General features: G+C 57.2%; 2 protein-coding genes across 2 annotated transcripts; one reads left to right on the top strand and one right to left on the bottom strand.

Moving 5' to 3' along the window:
* Positions 1-21: 21 nt before the first annotated feature.
* CUNH17orf50 (chromosome unknown C17orf50 homolog) lies at positions 22-3,421 on the bottom strand. The gene is made up of 6 exons (XM_040244466.1): positions 3,409-3,421; positions 1,080-1,410; positions 798-985; positions 573-678; positions 339-468; positions 22-180 (listed from the first exon to the last, which is right to left on the bottom strand). Exons 1-6 carry the CDS (start codon positions 3,419-3,421, stop codon positions 22-24), a joined length of 927 nt encoding a protein of 308 aa, XP_040100400.1.
* A 3,984-nt stretch (positions 3,422-7,405) lies between these two features.
* GAS2L2 (growth arrest specific 2 like 2) lies at positions 7,406-15,182 on the top strand. Its single transcript, XM_040244064.1, has 6 exons — positions 7,406-8,181; positions 9,550-9,791; positions 10,637-10,744; positions 11,778-11,874; positions 12,549-12,801; positions 13,340-15,182. The coding sequence occupies exons 1-6, from the start codon at positions 7,797-7,799 to the stop codon at positions 14,877-14,879; spliced, it is 2,625 nt and encodes an 874-aa protein (XP_040099998.1). The 5' UTR covers positions 7,406-7,796; the 3' UTR covers positions 14,880-15,182.
* The last annotated feature ends 693 nt before the right edge of the window (positions 15,183-15,875 follow it).

Raw genomic sequence — 15,875 nt, 5'->3', positions numbered from 1 at the left:
CAGTCTCAGCAGGCTTCTGGGCTAACTCTCTAGTCCTGCGCACTCCACACCTGCCAGGGCCTCGTGGGCACACACACTGACCGCGGTCAGAGCGGCCTTCCCGTTGGAGGGGAGGAAGGTCCGGCCAGCTTCAGCCCTCAGCTCCCAGTGGGCATTCCTGGCGCGGAGCCTGCCTTTTTTCTTCTCGGCGCGCGGTGGGGAGAATGGCCTTTAACTGCCCTTGGCTGCAAGGGTTTGGTTCAGCCCGGAGCTGCAGGGAGGAGGCTCTCCGCCTGCCCTTTTCCCTCCGGCTTGAACCCGAGGAAAGGGCAAGGAGGGTTGATCTTTATCACGCTCACCGGGGTGCTCGCTCCTCCTTTAGGCACTGACACTTGGAACCGAGGCTTTATTGGAGGATTTGAGGGGAGGGGCAAGTTTCCCAGAGGGGTTATTTTAGGCGATGCCTCTGCCCACCGGGCCAGAAGGAACCTGAAATACCCGAGACAAGTGAGAAGGCTGTGGGCAGGGGACGGGAGTCAGGTGGGCGATGGGCACCGCGTGCTGACCGGCGAGGCGCTGTTGCAGGAACAGACCTCCAGGTGATGATGTTGGGCTCCGCACTGATAACAGGTGGGGCCGCCCCATCGGGGATGCGCCTGCTGGTCTGCTCCGAGAGGGGGGCGCCCCGGAAGGGCGGCTCTGCGGCACGTGATCGAAGTCGGGGAAGAGGGAGGAGGGTTGCGGGCAGTTGGGGTGGAGGCGAGGATGAAGGGCTACATAGGCAGGGAGTGGTGGTGGGGGTGGTGGTGCTCAGGGGCCTTCGTGGGCAGGCTGCGCCTTCCCGAGATCCGGGTGCTCCAGAACGCAATGCGCCACGTAGCTCGGCGAAGTGTGCAAGTTCCTGCACTTCTTGCAGAAAAGGATCTCGCAGCGCGCGCAGCCCCCGCCGCGCGGCCTCCGCCACCGCGTCTCCAGCACGCACGTCTCCTCGGGAGGGCTCCGCTTCCTGCGGGCGAGGACCGGGGCGCTCAGGGCACCGCGCCGCTCGCTCGCACCGGGCGCCCCGGGCATCCCGCTCCCGCCGCGGAGCGCGCCCTCACCTGTCGGCCGGCGCGGCTAGGCCTCCGAGCAGCGCCAAGGGGCTGAACCAACCCCAGAAGCCGCTGTCCGCGCGCCGCAGCAGCGCCACCTGCTGGGTGCTGGACTCCTGGCGCAGCGGGTAGTAAGACACCGAGCCCCGCTCACGGCCCTCGCCGCCCTCCGCCTCCCCGCCGGCCTTGGCCTCGCCCTCGGCCGCGCTCTCCTCTCGCGGCCTCTCCTCGTCCTCCTCCGACTCCGACTCCGACTCCTCCTCCGCGGCTTCGGCCTCCGCCTCTGCCTCCCTGGCCCGGGGCTCCTCCAGCTCCTTCTTCCACAAGGGGGCCTTCACGCCTGCACGGGTGTTGGGGGGAAGCAGGAAATCAGTGAAGGGCCCTCCCTGCTACCCTGACTGTGGCGCCTAACCCGATCCCCACCGAAAAGGCAGGCGCCCGAAGGACGTGCATGAGATGCTTGGGGCCAGCAAAATTTCAAGAGAGGGTTTCCAGAGTATGCAGGATTTACTGAGCAAAGAGGGGCCTGATTCCCTAGGTCCCTGAACTTCCCAGCTGAAGAAGGTTCAGGGCAAGTCTGGTCGCTTCTGTCAAGCTCCGTTTCCCCATCTGTAAAATGGAGAGGAAACTGCCCATCTCAAGGGTTACTGAAAAGCAGGTATCAGATGGAGTCTGTGTGAAGCGGCTGGCCCAGGGCTGGGACCCGGCGCGGAAGCCAGCAAGGAGCAGGTGCAATGAGGCTTGAGCCCGGGAATGGTGGCTCATCATCCGCTTCCTTCTAATTGGCCCCGGGGTGGGGACCGATGTCTGTGCAGCTGTCAGTAATCAGGAAGTGCCCCGATTGGAATTTTAATAGGTGGTTGTCTATATTTTGTTTTCTGCACGAAACGGGATTTCCTTCTTCAAAATGGGCCTTGCCTTAAGAAAGCCCAGCGTCGCTTGCGGCGGGGTAGGCAGGCAGGAGACCGCACAGCGCCTCTGCGCGATTAGGAAAGGGCGCCTCCGATGCGCAGAACAATCCAGAAAAGTGCCCGTTATGGGCGGACTAAGTGGAAATCCACCCTTACCCCCACACACACACACATGCCGGGAAGACCAATTAGGAAAAGGCCTCTATTTGTCCTTCCAGGCTTGACCCCAACCTTACCGGTTGGATTTCAGCCACCCATGATCCCCCCTTGCTGATGTTCAGGGCACAAATTCCACAATCCCAAGCAGCAGTCCTGGCCGGCGGGAAGTTCCTGGGCTGACCTGAAAGTAACCTACCAGGAGGTGTCCACCACTCATTCAGCAGACACAGGCCCAGCCCCACCGTGTGCCCTGTGGTCTGCTGGATCTGGGGAGCTAGACTTGCAAGGAAAAAAAGGAGGAGGGCAGGGAAGACACAGCTCCTGGCGTTTTCCCTAGAAAGGTCTAAAAAATTTTCCATTGATCCTTGCCTATCTTGTTTAAAGAGGTTGGAAACAAAGGGGAATGATAATAAAGTTAGTGTTCCAGCCCACATGTACTGAATACCAACTGCACGACCTGGCTAACTACGTCGTGTGTCCTGCTGCTTCCTGACACTGTCTGGTAGGTGATGAGGTAGGTAAGAGAGGGGCTTTGAATTTCAACAAAGACTTTTGAAAGCTTTCCAAAAAGAAAGTTTTTTCAGAGATTCTACCAGTTCTTGGTATTGCTATAGGTGGAGAACCAAGATCCACTGTATATATATATATATATATATTTTTTTTTTTTTTTTCTGTCCAAGCCACATGGCTTGTGGGATCTTAGTTCCCAGATCAGTGATCAAACCTGTGCCCCCTGCAGTGGAAATACAGAGCCCTAACCACTGGCCTGCCAGGCAGTCCCCAAGTTCCACTGTACCTTTATTTAGGAAAACACATTCAGACTTCTGGCTGTGAAAGGCCAGACCTAGGGCACAGCCAGGAAGGGGTGCTGGGGACATGTGGGAAGGATGAGGAAGTGGAGAGGGAGTTTGGGGCTTTGGGGGCCAGGCTGTGGAGTTTGAACTCTGTCCTTCAGCAGTTGGGGAGCCTCTGACATTTTGACACAGAGATGTGCTCAGAGCATCCTTCAGGATGTTTCCTCTGAGAGAAGGAGGCAGAGACCCACGTGGGAGTCATTACAGTGGTCCAGGCCAGAGAAGACAAAGGTCCGAACAGCAGCAGCTGAAGATGAGAGAGCAGATGTCAGGAATATTCAGAAGAGAGAGAGGGGAGGGCTTCTATATGGATGGGTAACTGAGAAAAGGCTGGACTTCTACTCTGGGGTGCCATGGTGATGAGCTTGTTGGTCCGCCCTGGGGTCAAGAGACCCGTCCTCCAGCCCCACTCACCGTGTTTATCCATTCTCCCCAAAGTCGTGCTGCCCTCTTCCCCTGATCAAGCAGAAGGACGGGACAGAGTTTCCATAGAGCTTGTCTGGTCTCCAGGGCTTCTGCTGGATTACAAGGGGGCGGAGCTAGAATCTCACCTGCCCATAGGATTCCACCCGCAGAATAACTGCCTTCTCTAGAACTTCCATTCCAAACCCTACCTTCTCTTTTGGGAAGGTATTAAAAGAGACAGAGAGTAACTTTGGGGCTTCCCAAGTGGCACTAGTGGTAATGGACCCACCTGCCAATGCAGGAGACATAATGGGTTCGATCCCTGGGTCGGGAAGATCCCCTGGAGGAGGGCACAGCAGCCCACTCCAGTATTCTTGCCTGGAGAATCCCATGGACAGGGGAGCCTGGTGGGCTACATACAGTCCACAGTGTCACAGAGTCGGACACAACTGAAGTGACTTAGCACACACAGGCACAGAGTGACTTTGGCTCCCCCATAGACTGGGGTCAATTCCCAACTCTACCACGTTATCTTTCTGACCCTCTGTCTCTCTTTCTGTGTGTCAGAGCCGTGCAGTACCAGACTTTACCTGGCCCACTGAAGACATGCAAAGTATTATGTCTGTTGGCATCACTATTTTCTCCCCTTCCCTTTCAGTTCAGTCCCCATCCTTCCTCATCCCTGCTTCCCACCCCGCCAACCTCCAGCTCACTGCCTTAGCTCCAAGGAGCAGAGGACACAGTGTCAAGTTATAGGAAGCAAGGCTCAGGTAAGAGCCAGGGGTAGCTTCTGGCTATTCGGTATGTGTGTGAGAGCTGGGGCTCAGGAAAGGAATAAAATCGTAGAAAGCTGGGGAAACTCCTTCATTGCTTGGCCTGACAGTGGGGTGTTTGGGCAGAGTCAGTGGTATTCAGAGGGGCAGAGGATGCAAACCCAGGTCTGGAGAGCCTCCGTCTGGTGTGATACAGTTGCTGGAGTCAAGGAGATCCCTGTTAGGGGAACATGGTGCTCCATCCAGGTCTGAAGTCGGGGCATGGGTCTCTTCCGTCAGGCATCTCCCAGTTTGGTGGGATGTAGAACAAAGAGGGCAGACCAGCCTCCAAGAATCTCGTGGGGGTAACACTGTGAAGAACTGTAAATAATCTAAAAATTTACCCTATGTGCAAGCTAGCAAGTTAGCCCACTGTATTTTCCTGCTGCTGCTGCTGCTAAGTCGCTTCAGTCGTGTCCGACTCCATGCGACCCCATAGACGGCAGCCCACCAGGCTCCCCTGTCCCTGGGATTCTCCAGGCAAGAATACTGGAGTGGGTTGCCATTGCCTTCTCCGACAGTATTTTCCTAGGTGCTGCCAAAACACATGAGACTCTTGGGTTAGAGATATAGGCCTCATTACTGATGAGCAGCAGCATCGGCATACTGTGTCATCTTCTCTTGGCCCACTGTCCCATGGGTGCTAGGTAGTACCTGCATATGCAATGGTTTGCATTGTAAGAGGAACCCTGAGCTTAGGGAACCCTAATTTTTTTATACCGGGTAGTAACCAAACCTGTTTCTTGCTCCAGGAAAAAGACACTGTATCTTCCAAGGTTTTTCACTATATAAACACCTTTGAAACACCTCTGCTAGTAAGACATGCAAAAAATAGGGAAGACCCATGGAGAACAGTCTCCTCCCCAAACCTGAATCTCCTTACATTTCCTAAAGGAGCTTATAGCCCCCTTGGTTCTCTTTTTAAAATTCATTATTTATGGCTGCGCTGGGTCTTGGCTGCTACGCCCGGGCTTTCTTTAGTTGCAGCGAGTGGGGGGCTGCTCTTCCTTGCAGAGCAGGAGTTTCTCATTGCAGTGACTTCTCTCGTCGCAGAGCACAGACTCTAGGAAGCACAGGCTTTGGTAGTTTGGCATGCTGGCTTAGTTGCCCCGCAGCATGGAGGATCTTAGTTCACAGACCAGGGATTGAGCTTATGTCCCCTGCATTGGCATTGGCAGAAAGATTCCTAACCACTGGACCTCCAAAGCCCCTAGCCACTTTGGATCTTGATTGGAAATTTCAAAAGCTTACTCTGTCTAATTTAAAGAGCAGTGAGAGCTCACAGAATGGCTGGAAGACTTGACAGGTTCTCTCTTTGGGGCTGGGCCCATCTTCCCTAATTTCAAGAAAACTCTATCCATGAATAATACCTAAACAAGATAGGATCCTATTAACAAGAAAGGAAAAGAAACAGCTCCTCTGTCTTGGGGGGTAACCAGCCTCTAGAATGGCTCCCAATGACCCTTGTTGCCTGGTATTCACTCTGATGTAGCCCCTTCCCATATGAAATAAGGCTGACCTCGGTCATTGATAGGATGTTGTGGGAATTGACAGAGTGTGACTTTCAAGGCTATGTAATAAAACACCCTGTGGCCTCTGTCTTGCTCTGTCTCTCTGGAGAAAGCCCACTGCCATGTCATGAGGACACTCAGTCAACCCCACGGAAAGGTCCATCCATGTACTGAGGAACTCAGGCCTCCTGCCAGCTTCAGTTTTCTTGTTTCCTCATCCATGAAATGGGTACAACAATCATTATCTTGATGCCTTTAGAAGGTAACTGAAAGAAAATTACTTTCCAAAAGGTAAAGCAAAGCCCTACATAGAGACCCTATTTCCCCTCTTCCTCATATTTTACCTATCATTGCTATTCCTGGGATATACCAAATATCCACCTGCCTGGAGTTTTTTTGGGTTGTTTGTCACAGCACAAGGCTTCAGGATCTTAGTTCCCCAAGCAGGGATTGAACCCTGGGCCCCAGCAGAGAAAGTGCTGAGTTCTAACCACTGCACCACCAGGGAATTCCCCTGCCTGGAGCATTTGCCCTGGCTGTTCCTTCTGCCAGGGTACCCTTCCAGCAGACGTCTGCAGGGCTTGCTTCCTCACTTCTCTCAGGTCCCTGCTCAAATATCACCATATCAGTGAAGTCTTTCCTAGCCACCTTATAGAAAATCCCCCAGCCCCAACCCATCTCCTGTAGTCCTTCTGTTTTCTCCCTGGTATTTCTCACCATCTGACTCACTACCGATTCATATGTTTATCTATCATCCATCACCCACCATCATGTAAGCAGCCTCCGTGAGGACGGGGGCTTCATTTACAGCTACATGAAAAGTGAAAGTATGAGTGGCTCAGTCTGACTCTGAGACCCCACGGACTATAGCCCACCAGGCTCCTCAGTCTCCAGACAAGAATACTGGAATGGGTAGCCGTTCCCTTCTCTAGGGGATCTTCCTGACCCAGGGACCGAACCCGGGTCTCCCTTATTGCAGGCAGATTCTTTACTGTTTGAGCCACAAGGGAAGCCCCTACAGCTACATCCTTACGCACTATAATAGCGCATGGCACACAGTAGGTCTGCAGGAAGTATTTGTTGAATGCATGCATCCCTGTGGCCATGGAGGAGGAACTATGATTGACAGCCCGTTCTGGAGGAATCATGTGGGTAGAGTGGGGGATGGAGCCGGTTCTCCAGAGAAGGCGGGGATCATGGCACACAGCCAGAGCTGCTGGGAGAATGGATGAAGCTGGGACCCCTCAGTCCTGACAGTTGGAGACTTCTCACATCCACGAATCCTCTCTTCCTCACAACGCCCCAGAGAGGGAGATATTGTTATTCCCATTTTATAGTTGAGGCAAACAAAGGCACAGAGAAGACAGTATGTGACAGTCACAAGGGGATTCAGGAAACAGTCCAAGGCCAGACTCCTGGCTCTGGACCCTATGGCTGCGTCTATTTCACCCCTAAACGACAGTGCTCCCTGAACTCCGAAGAGCACTCTGGCCCTGCTCCCCTCCTCCCATTTCCCAAAAGCCTCCCCTGGGGTTGACCAAGTGAGCGATAAGCCAGCCCCAGCCTCTTCTTGGCTCCTTGGGCCCCAGGGCAGCCGATGCTGGGAAGGGTTAACAAGGAGTGTTTGTAGCAGCCGCTGGTCTCCAAGGAGAGGAAAGCAAAGTGGAGAGGCCAGGTCGACAGACAGCCAGACTCCGGGCCGGCTGGTGGGGGGTGGGAGGCAGCTAGTGTGGCCTGTCTGGCCCTGGCAGGGAGAGAGGAGTGTCTTCCCCTGCATCTGTCCTGGGAACCCGCGACCTCTGAGCAGACTGGGCAGCTGGGGTGTGAGGCCTCTGCAGGGCTAGCAAGTAGGAAAGTTCTAGCAGGGACTGAAGAATGGGGGGGAGTGGGGGCCTGGCCTGGCCCAGCCCACTGGCGATGGTGTCGGTGGCCAAAGGCAGAGGCAAGTAGCAGAGCCGTCCCAGACTCTCAGAGGGTGGAACGGGACCCCTGAGTCAGGGGGAACCTGCCAAGACCCCACAGGTGGCAGGAGTGAAGACGCAGCTGCGGCAGAGTGGAGGTGCCCAGCCCGGCCATGCCCCAGCCCCGGGCCTGCAGGAGGAGACCTGGGACCCCGGAGCCTCGGGTGTGCAGCATCCAGCCCTTTAAGTCCAGCGAGCAGTACCTAGAAGCCATGAAGGAGGACCTGGCCGAGTGGCTTCGGGATCTCTACGGACTGGACATCAGTGCAGCCAACTTCCTGCAGGTGCTGGAGACAGGCCTGGTGCTGTGCCAGCATGCCAACGCCATCACTGAGGCTGCCCTGGCCTTCCTGGCTGAGACACCTGCCCAAGCCCAGAGGCTTCCTCTGCCCCGAGCCGGGGTTTCCTGTAATGAGGCTGCTCAGCCTCGCACTTTCCAGGCCCGGGACAACATCTCCAACTTCATCCAGTGGTGTCGCAAGGAGATGGGCATCCAAGGTAATCCCCCTTGGTTCCCCCACCCCCCCAAGACCCTTCTCCTGCCAGGCATCCATCTCCTCTCTGAGGCTCAAGCTGTCAGGGGTCGGGGTCCTCCTTCCAGATTTGCCTTGGGCCAGCTCCTCATTCCTATTCATGCTTCAGTTTCCCCCATTCCATAGTAAATCCCAAATAAATTAATGTGTCGAATGAATGATTCGAGCACCTGTCTCTTTGGGGTCACACACAGGGTTGGGCAGTGAGTGCTGAGAGGACTAAAAGAACCCATCAGAGCTAAAAGAAGTTGTGGCCCGAGAGAGACAGCTGAGAAGATTCATAAATTACAGCCCAACAGATAGAAATTCAAGTAGAGCTTCTGTGCTGGGGAGATGGGAGGAAACAGTCACCCGATGAGGCCTAGAAAGATACAATCGAGGACGGAGATTTGAGCTGAGTCTTTGGGAATAAATAGAAGTTTGGGGGGCAGGGAGTTCTAGGCAGAGGGGGCATGGAGAAGGTGGGTGTTTGGGCTGCGGTGGAGTGGGGAGGAGGCAAGTGGACCCCAGCCAGTCTTGCTGGGGCTTGTGGGACTCAGGGAGTGACATATCAGCCTTCCTCATCACCTTGGCCCTGAACCCAGTGGCAGGGATGAACCTGAATGCTCACCACCCTCCAGCCTTTGGTGGTGGGGATGGGGCAGAGGGGGGTGGGGGGGGGAGGAGGGGGGAGTCAGGCCCCGCCCACCAGTTGGTGGCCGCAACAGTATGGAGCACGCTTGTATGGAGCAGGCTTGCAGCCTTGATAAAGGCTAGTGTTTTATCGGGCACTTAATACAGGCCAGACATTGCCTGCAGACATATAGCTATCCCCACCACAACCCCATGAAACAGCATTCCCATTTTACAGAAGAGGAGACTGAGGCTGGGACTAGCCCAAGGTTATACAGCCGGTGGGTGGGAGCCAGACTCCGGAGCCCGTACTCCACCCTGCCAGGTTATGCATGGGCTGGAGGTTGAGTCTGGGGTGCCTGGTGGTTACCGGAAGTGAGAGACCTGAGTGCTTCTTCCCGCTGAATCCATCCTGGCATACAGAGCAGAGAGAAGGGCAGGTGGAACTGGGTTCCTTGTCTTGGCTGCCTTCCCTCTTCCCCCCCCCCACCTCCCCTATTAGGCGGCCACCTTCTGTGCACTCAGTACCCGAGCAATTCTGCCCCGACCCCTCCGAGGGGCTGGCCTGACGCCAAGATCCTGAGACGCTAACCCCCATCCCAAGCTTGCTTCCCCCTCCCCCGGGTCCAGGGTGGCCCCAGGGCTCTCCCACGCGCTGCGCTCTCTCCAGGGGCGTCAGCAGGGGGCTCAGGCTGCCTGCTCTCCTCTCGCCCCGGGCCAGAGGTGCTAATGTTCGAGACGGAGGATCTGGTGTTGCGCAAGAACGTGAAGAACGTGGTGTTGTGCCTGCTGGAGCTGGGCCGCCGGGCCTGGCGCTTCGGAGTCGCGGCGCCCACTCTGGTGCGGCTGGAGGAGGAGATCGAGGAGGAGCTGCGGCTGGAGCGGGCCCTGCCCCCGCCCGACCTCCCGCCGCCAGCGCCCCCTGCGCGCCGGCACTGCCACTCCCGCGACCTGGACCAGCTGGTGAGGACTTGGGCACGCCCCAGGCCCCGCCCCCCGCCCCGCGCCCCCCACCCCCACCCCTAGCCAGCCAGCCAGCCAGACAGCCACTCACTTCTTGAGCTCCAGGCCCCACCCCGACACTCCCCGATCCCGTGGTTTTTAGTTAGGTCGTGTCCACTCTGAGCCGCCACCCTCATCGTTTTCATTAGGAATCCAGCACCCTACACCTCTCTCATTTAAACCCCGTGGGCCGGTGGTCACAAAGGCAGACGCCAGCACCCTCTCTGACGGCTGGGTTCAAGTCTTAGTTCAATGCCCTGCGGCTCTGTGACTTTGGGGCAGACTATTTGCCCTCTCTGTGCCTCGGTTCCCTTTTCTGTACCGTGGGGATGTACCTTTCCCATGCCTAACTTCCATGACCGCTGTGGGTCTTATGTGAGCCAGTGCACATGAAGCGCTCGGCCTGTGTCCTGCACAGCGGGTCCTGGGGTGGGAGTGACCTGGGAGCGACCACCCACTTCCACCACCAAGGAATCGAGCTCAGGGAGGTTTCTTCACCTGCCCAAGGTCTATAGTGGGGGGAGGCAGTCAGATCCCAAGGTCCGCCTTAACCATCACACTCCTCGGCCCCTGTCGGCTGACCCAGGAGAGCGCTGAGCCCTAGGTCACCAATCAAGGGCTTGTTCTCCTTGAGTCATTAAGCGCCTTCTCTGCTTGCTTGTCAGCCCCCAGTCCTGACTCTGCAGAAGCCTTGGGGCTGGGGTCCGGGGGCAGGCAGGTGGCCCATTGAGCTTGACCCGGAGTGCAAGGGACACTTGGGTCCCTGGGCAGAGGGGAGGGCTGAACCCAGTGCCCACCGCCCGCAGGTTCAGAGCCTGGTGAGCCACTGCACCTGCCCGGTTCAATTCTCCATGGTCAAGGTGTCGGAGGGGAAGTACCGCGTGGGAGATTCCAACACCCTTATCTTCATCCGGGTAAATTTTGGGAGACGGGGGTGGAGGGAGCCTGAGGGGTCAGCAGGGTCCGGCGTCCTGTGGTGGGACTTCATCTAGGCCTGAAGGTGAGGAAAGGAGATCACCATCCACCTCTAGCTATCCATCAGAAGGCTTTCCCTCTCTCCCTCTGGGAATTCCAGAAGATTCCTGGCAAAGTTGGCAAGCATGTCTCCCGCTCCCATTAGGGCAGTTAGAAACAGCCCCCGCCCCCACCTACCTCTGCCTCAGCCTATTTCGGGGTGGGGGTCTTCAGGCAGAAGTGGGGGTGAAAGGTATGCCCACTTTTCCACCCACAGGCTTGGTCACAGCAAGGGGCCTGAGACTCGCAGCCCCCCAAGTCTGTGCTCCCTGTATGGCCCAGCTGCGGGCCGCCACTCACATGCAGCTTCTGAGCACGGGGTTCTGATGCTAGTACGGGTCTGACCTGTGCCCCCCGCGAGCCCCCCACCCATACTGGCCCCCTCACCAGTAAGAGCCTGTGCCCAGGGCGCGGCTAAGTCTTCTTGCTGGACCAGGCTGCTCCTGGGGGCAGAGCCAGCTCCCCGGCCCTTGCCCTGCAGCCTGAGCCGAGAGCCCTGTGAAGTAGGTGGGGAAGGAGTGTGGCGCCCTGTCTCCCCTGAGGAAGTGGAGGCTTGAAGAGACTACGTTACAGTGACCGGGAGTGGAGTGAGGCCAGGACTCCTGCGAACTCTTTAAACACACATACCACAGAGCCAAGCCAGGGCCCGTTTATGATACAAACGGGTGCAGGTCTGAACCCCTTCACAGTGAAGAGAGAGACGAGAGTCCAGGACCAGACGTGTCTCTCTGTGGGGCAACCTGCCGTTCGTCAGCTTGGCCTCCACCTTTGACAACATGTGTGATTTGATGCCAGTCACAGGAGGGTCTTGGGCTGCAACCACACACATATGTGTGTGTACACGGATGCGAGCTAGGGCTGAAGGCCCGCAGGCTGGTCCAGGGAGAGGGGACCAACTCACCCTGCTCTCCACCTCACCCTTGCCCCCTGCAGATCCTCCGGAACCACGTGATGGTGCGTGTGGGGGGCGGCTGGGACACACTCGGTCACTATCTGGACAAACATGACCCCTGCCGGTGCACGTCCCTCTGTGAGTCCCCGAGGAGCCCCGTCCCTGTGACTCTGGGTTGGGAGGCCAGGAGTAGACGCGGGAGGTAGGTCTGATCTCCAGGGGCAAGAGGTGTGCGAGGCAATGGAGAAAGACACCGTGGAAGGTAGTGGTGTGGGCAGCCATAGTGTAGTACCAGTTTACACCACAAGATGACGCCAAAGCCAAACACTCAGAATCAGCATTTGTTTGCCTGGAGAATCCCAGGGACGGGGGAGCCTGTGGGGCTGCCGTCTATGGGGTCGCAGAGTCAGACACGACCGAAATGACTTAGCAGCAGCAGCAGCAGCATGTCGGCTGGGTTTAGGTTTGGCTCTGATGGAGGCACCAAGCATGACTTGGAAGGGTCTTTAGTCTTCCCTTAATCTCCATCAGCACCTCAAGACATCCCAAATAAGCATGCAATCTAAGTAAAGGATGTGAACTTGCAATACAAATGCAGCTTTAAGCAAGTCCCCCACCTGGGCCCTCCAACCAGATTTCATGCCCTAAACTCCTCCTGTGAGGAAATTCTGATGTTATCACTGTCCTAGTGGGTCCCAGGGTCTCTAATGTGGGATTCAGGGTGGGGAGCAGCTGGGGGAGGGAACTGTGGACCCCATCAGCAGGAGTTTAACCCTTTCCTCCTCTCCTCTCTCTGGGGGCTATGTTGGTAGCACACAAGACAGGCAGCTTCCTGCAGCCCCCTGCCCACCTTGTGCAGCATGAAGTGAGGGTGCAGGACGGGCCCTCGCAGCCCCAGCCTACGATGACCGTCAGCCGCTCCCAGAGCCCACTGCCCCCCGTGGACTGGAAGACATATACCTCTTCAGGTCGAAAGCTGAGGCCCCCTGCCGTCTCCTCCCCCAGACCCCAGCGTGAACAGAGAGCTGGGCCAGGGGTCCACAGAGAGACAGCACCGTTGCTGAGGTACTGGGGAGGGACAGGGCAGAGCCCTTTCCTGATCTGGAGCCAACATCCCCAGAGGCCACCCCAACCCGAGATAAGGGGAGCAGGACTCCCAGCAGTGTGCTGTCCCAGCAGGACCTCAGGTGTTCAGAACCAAAAAAAAGCACCCGGTACCTACATCATACGTCATCCCATTTCACAGATGAGGAGGCTGAGGGCCATAAAGGGAAGAGACTTACCCAAGGCCTGTCTGTCCATTTCATGGTACAGCAGAAACGAAGACCCTCTCCACCCAAAACTGCTCACCTATAGTCATGGGATCTGAAGGGGGTCCAGACCAGGCTGCTTTCTACCTGTTCCCCAAGGAATGGGGTGGGGGGAACAGCCTTAAACAGTATCTGCTCTAAGGAAGCCTCTCTGGCAGTCATGGGGGAGAGGGAGTGTCTATATTCAACATGAAGTCTGACCCCCAGCGAGTTCTGGCTGGGAGAAGGCCATCCCTTCCCAGAGCCAGGGGACTGGACTGCATGACCCTGCAGTTTATGATTCATCCTTTCAGGTGCCAGGAGAAGTCGCTCGCCCCATCTCAGAGGCAGCTGCCAGCTGAGGACAACCTGCCCAGCCCCCAGTCCTCACCCACTCCCAGGGGCCTAGACCCACTGTGTACCTCCTCGGGGAAGAGGGAGGAGAGACACCCCCCTGAACCCCCCCGGGGGAGGACTCCCACATCTTCGGTTCATGAGAGGACAGACAGCCGGGGAACTCATGCCAGGACCCCCACCCCCCAGAGACTCCGAGCCCCCAAGGCCACCGCCAAAGGGACGCCAGCAAGAGGACTGTCCCCCTTGCCTCGTTCTCCCAGCCCAGCCATGTCTGTGGGCCCCAGGCGACCACCTTGGGGTGAGGTTGAGGGCACTTCCTCGCAGCTCAAGGAGCCAGAGCCTGTCTGCTCTCCATCCCCTGTCAAAGGATTCACCAAGATCCCCATCCAGTTGCCACCAGCACGCCCCCCCACTCCGGGAAGAGGCTTTGCAGGAACTGCAAGTGGAGGTCCCAGCAACGAACTGGAGAGAGGCCCCCTTCCATTAAGGGCCACCACTGGAGACCTGTCTGGGTCCAGACATGAACCCTGTTCTGTGGAAGAGGGGCAGGAGGACCTGAAGCTGGACGTCCAGCTGACAGCGGAGGCTGGAGGGCCTTGGGGCCTGGGCCCACAGCACCGGGAGGGGAGGTGCACCCCCTTGCCATCGGGCAGAACCAAGGAACAAGGCATCCATCACAGCCTTGAGGAGGAGCTTTCAACCAACATGAAGCTGTTAGGAATAGCGGGTGCCCACCCCCAGGGTGCTGGGTCTGTAGTCATTCCTCGCAGTGGTGTCTACGTGCCCAGTCTGGGTGGGTGGTGGCCTGATCCTGGGGGTCTTTATGACAAAGTCATCCAAGAGCTGATTCAGGGCCCCCCACCCCTCCTTAAAGTGGACCTGGGAGCCTGGAAGGCAGCCCCTCCAGGCTCCCCTGCGCCAGCTGTAACTGCAGGCCCAGGAAGCCTCAAAGGGAAACTGAGAGCCCATGAGAGTGGGCTGACAATGGCAAACCCAAGTGCCAAGGGCATCAGGACGAAGGTCCAAGGGGGACAGGACTGCTCAGCCCCTACACTGTCTGCCAGCCCAGAGTCCCTCACACCTTCACCCTCTGACCCCAGTTCCGAGAGAGCCAAGGCATGTCCAAGCAAGGGCAAGAGAACACTCCGGAAGCCCCAGAGAATCCCATCCATCTACAAGCTGAGGCTGAGGCCCAGGATTCGGCCCCGGAGAGATCACAGGCCTGAGAAGCGGCCATCACGGATCCCCAAGCCACTGACCTACCTGCGCCAGGGTCCAGTCAGGGCACCCCCCAAAGGCAGGCTGGTGAGGGCAGCACTGGGCAGTAAGGGAGGGGAGGCAACCCTGGTGGATGGAGCCTCGGCAGGGGAGGAGGAGGACGGAGAGGAGAGGAGAGAGCCAGCCACCCCACTGGAGAGTGGCTCCCCGCCTTTGGAGGGCCAGGGGGCCTGGCTCGATCCAGTCCCCCTCTCACCCGAGGAGGAGTCCTGGGTCTGAGAAGATGCTTCTCCCTGACCCCAAGGAGGGAAGTGAAAAGATGCCCACGCACTCCCAACTGCAGGAACAAAAGGGAAGATCCCTCCCCTCAATACAGGGCCTTGGCCAGGAGAGGTTAGAAAGCAAATAGAGACTTAATCTGCTCAGTTGAGCAGAAAGGCAATCCATGAGTCTCAATCCAACTCCAGGATGGTGGGGGCACCCTCTCCCAAAACAGCTCCCCCAGTTCCTGCACCCTCTTCTCTGGCCAGGCTCACTTCTACAACTCTTATGTTATTAAACATGAGAGGGTCTGCCCCTGAACCTCCAGCTCTTGAGTCTACTCTATGACTGTGGTGATGCAGAAAGGTGTAGCATCATTTTTCCCGCTGCGGGGTGGGGGGTGGGGGGGCAGGGGACGAGGAACAGGGAGCTAGAGGGTGAGAGATGCTTCACCTTTGGAGGTTCAGCCAACCTTGCCAGACAGCCCTTCTTTCCCAGAGCAGCTGTTGCAGCAGCACCACGGACAGGGACAAGGTTGCCCCATACAGGCTCCTATGGGGCTTGGCGCTAGTGGTAAAGAATCCACCTGCCAACGCAGGAGACTAAGGGACATAGGTTCAACCCCTGGGTCTGGAAGATTCCTTGGAATAGGGAATGGCAATCCAGTCCAGTATCCTTGCCCAGAGAATCCTATGGACAGAAGAACCTGGCGGGCTACGGTCCATAGGGTTGCAGAGTCCGACGGGACAGAAGCAACTTAGCACTTAGCATGTGTGACTTCAAAACTCTACCCTGGTGGTTGGGAGCTGAGATCACCGAGTCAAGAGGGATGGTTGAGAGCATTCTTTAACACATCTACACCCGTGGAGTTAGCACCTCACCCTTGAGTGGGAGGAAGACACAAAACCAGAAGCTGGGCCTGAGTCCACTTATGAAAGTTTTCCCAAGAAGGTGGCAGAAAGAATGTTATCCTCTGAATGGTTTTGATCAGTTGGAGGGTTCCAAGGCAGGGTA

Source organism: Oryx dammah, unplaced genomic scaffold (assembly GCF_014754425.2).
Source record: "Oryx dammah isolate SB20612 unplaced genomic scaffold, SCBI_Odam_1.1 HiC_scaffold_8, whole genome shotgun sequence".
Classification (NCBI taxonomy): Eukaryota; Metazoa; Chordata; class Mammalia; order Artiodactyla; family Bovidae; genus Oryx; species Oryx dammah.
Note: the sequence above shows the minus strand (reverse complement) of the source record. Positions and strands in the feature narration are given on the sequence as shown.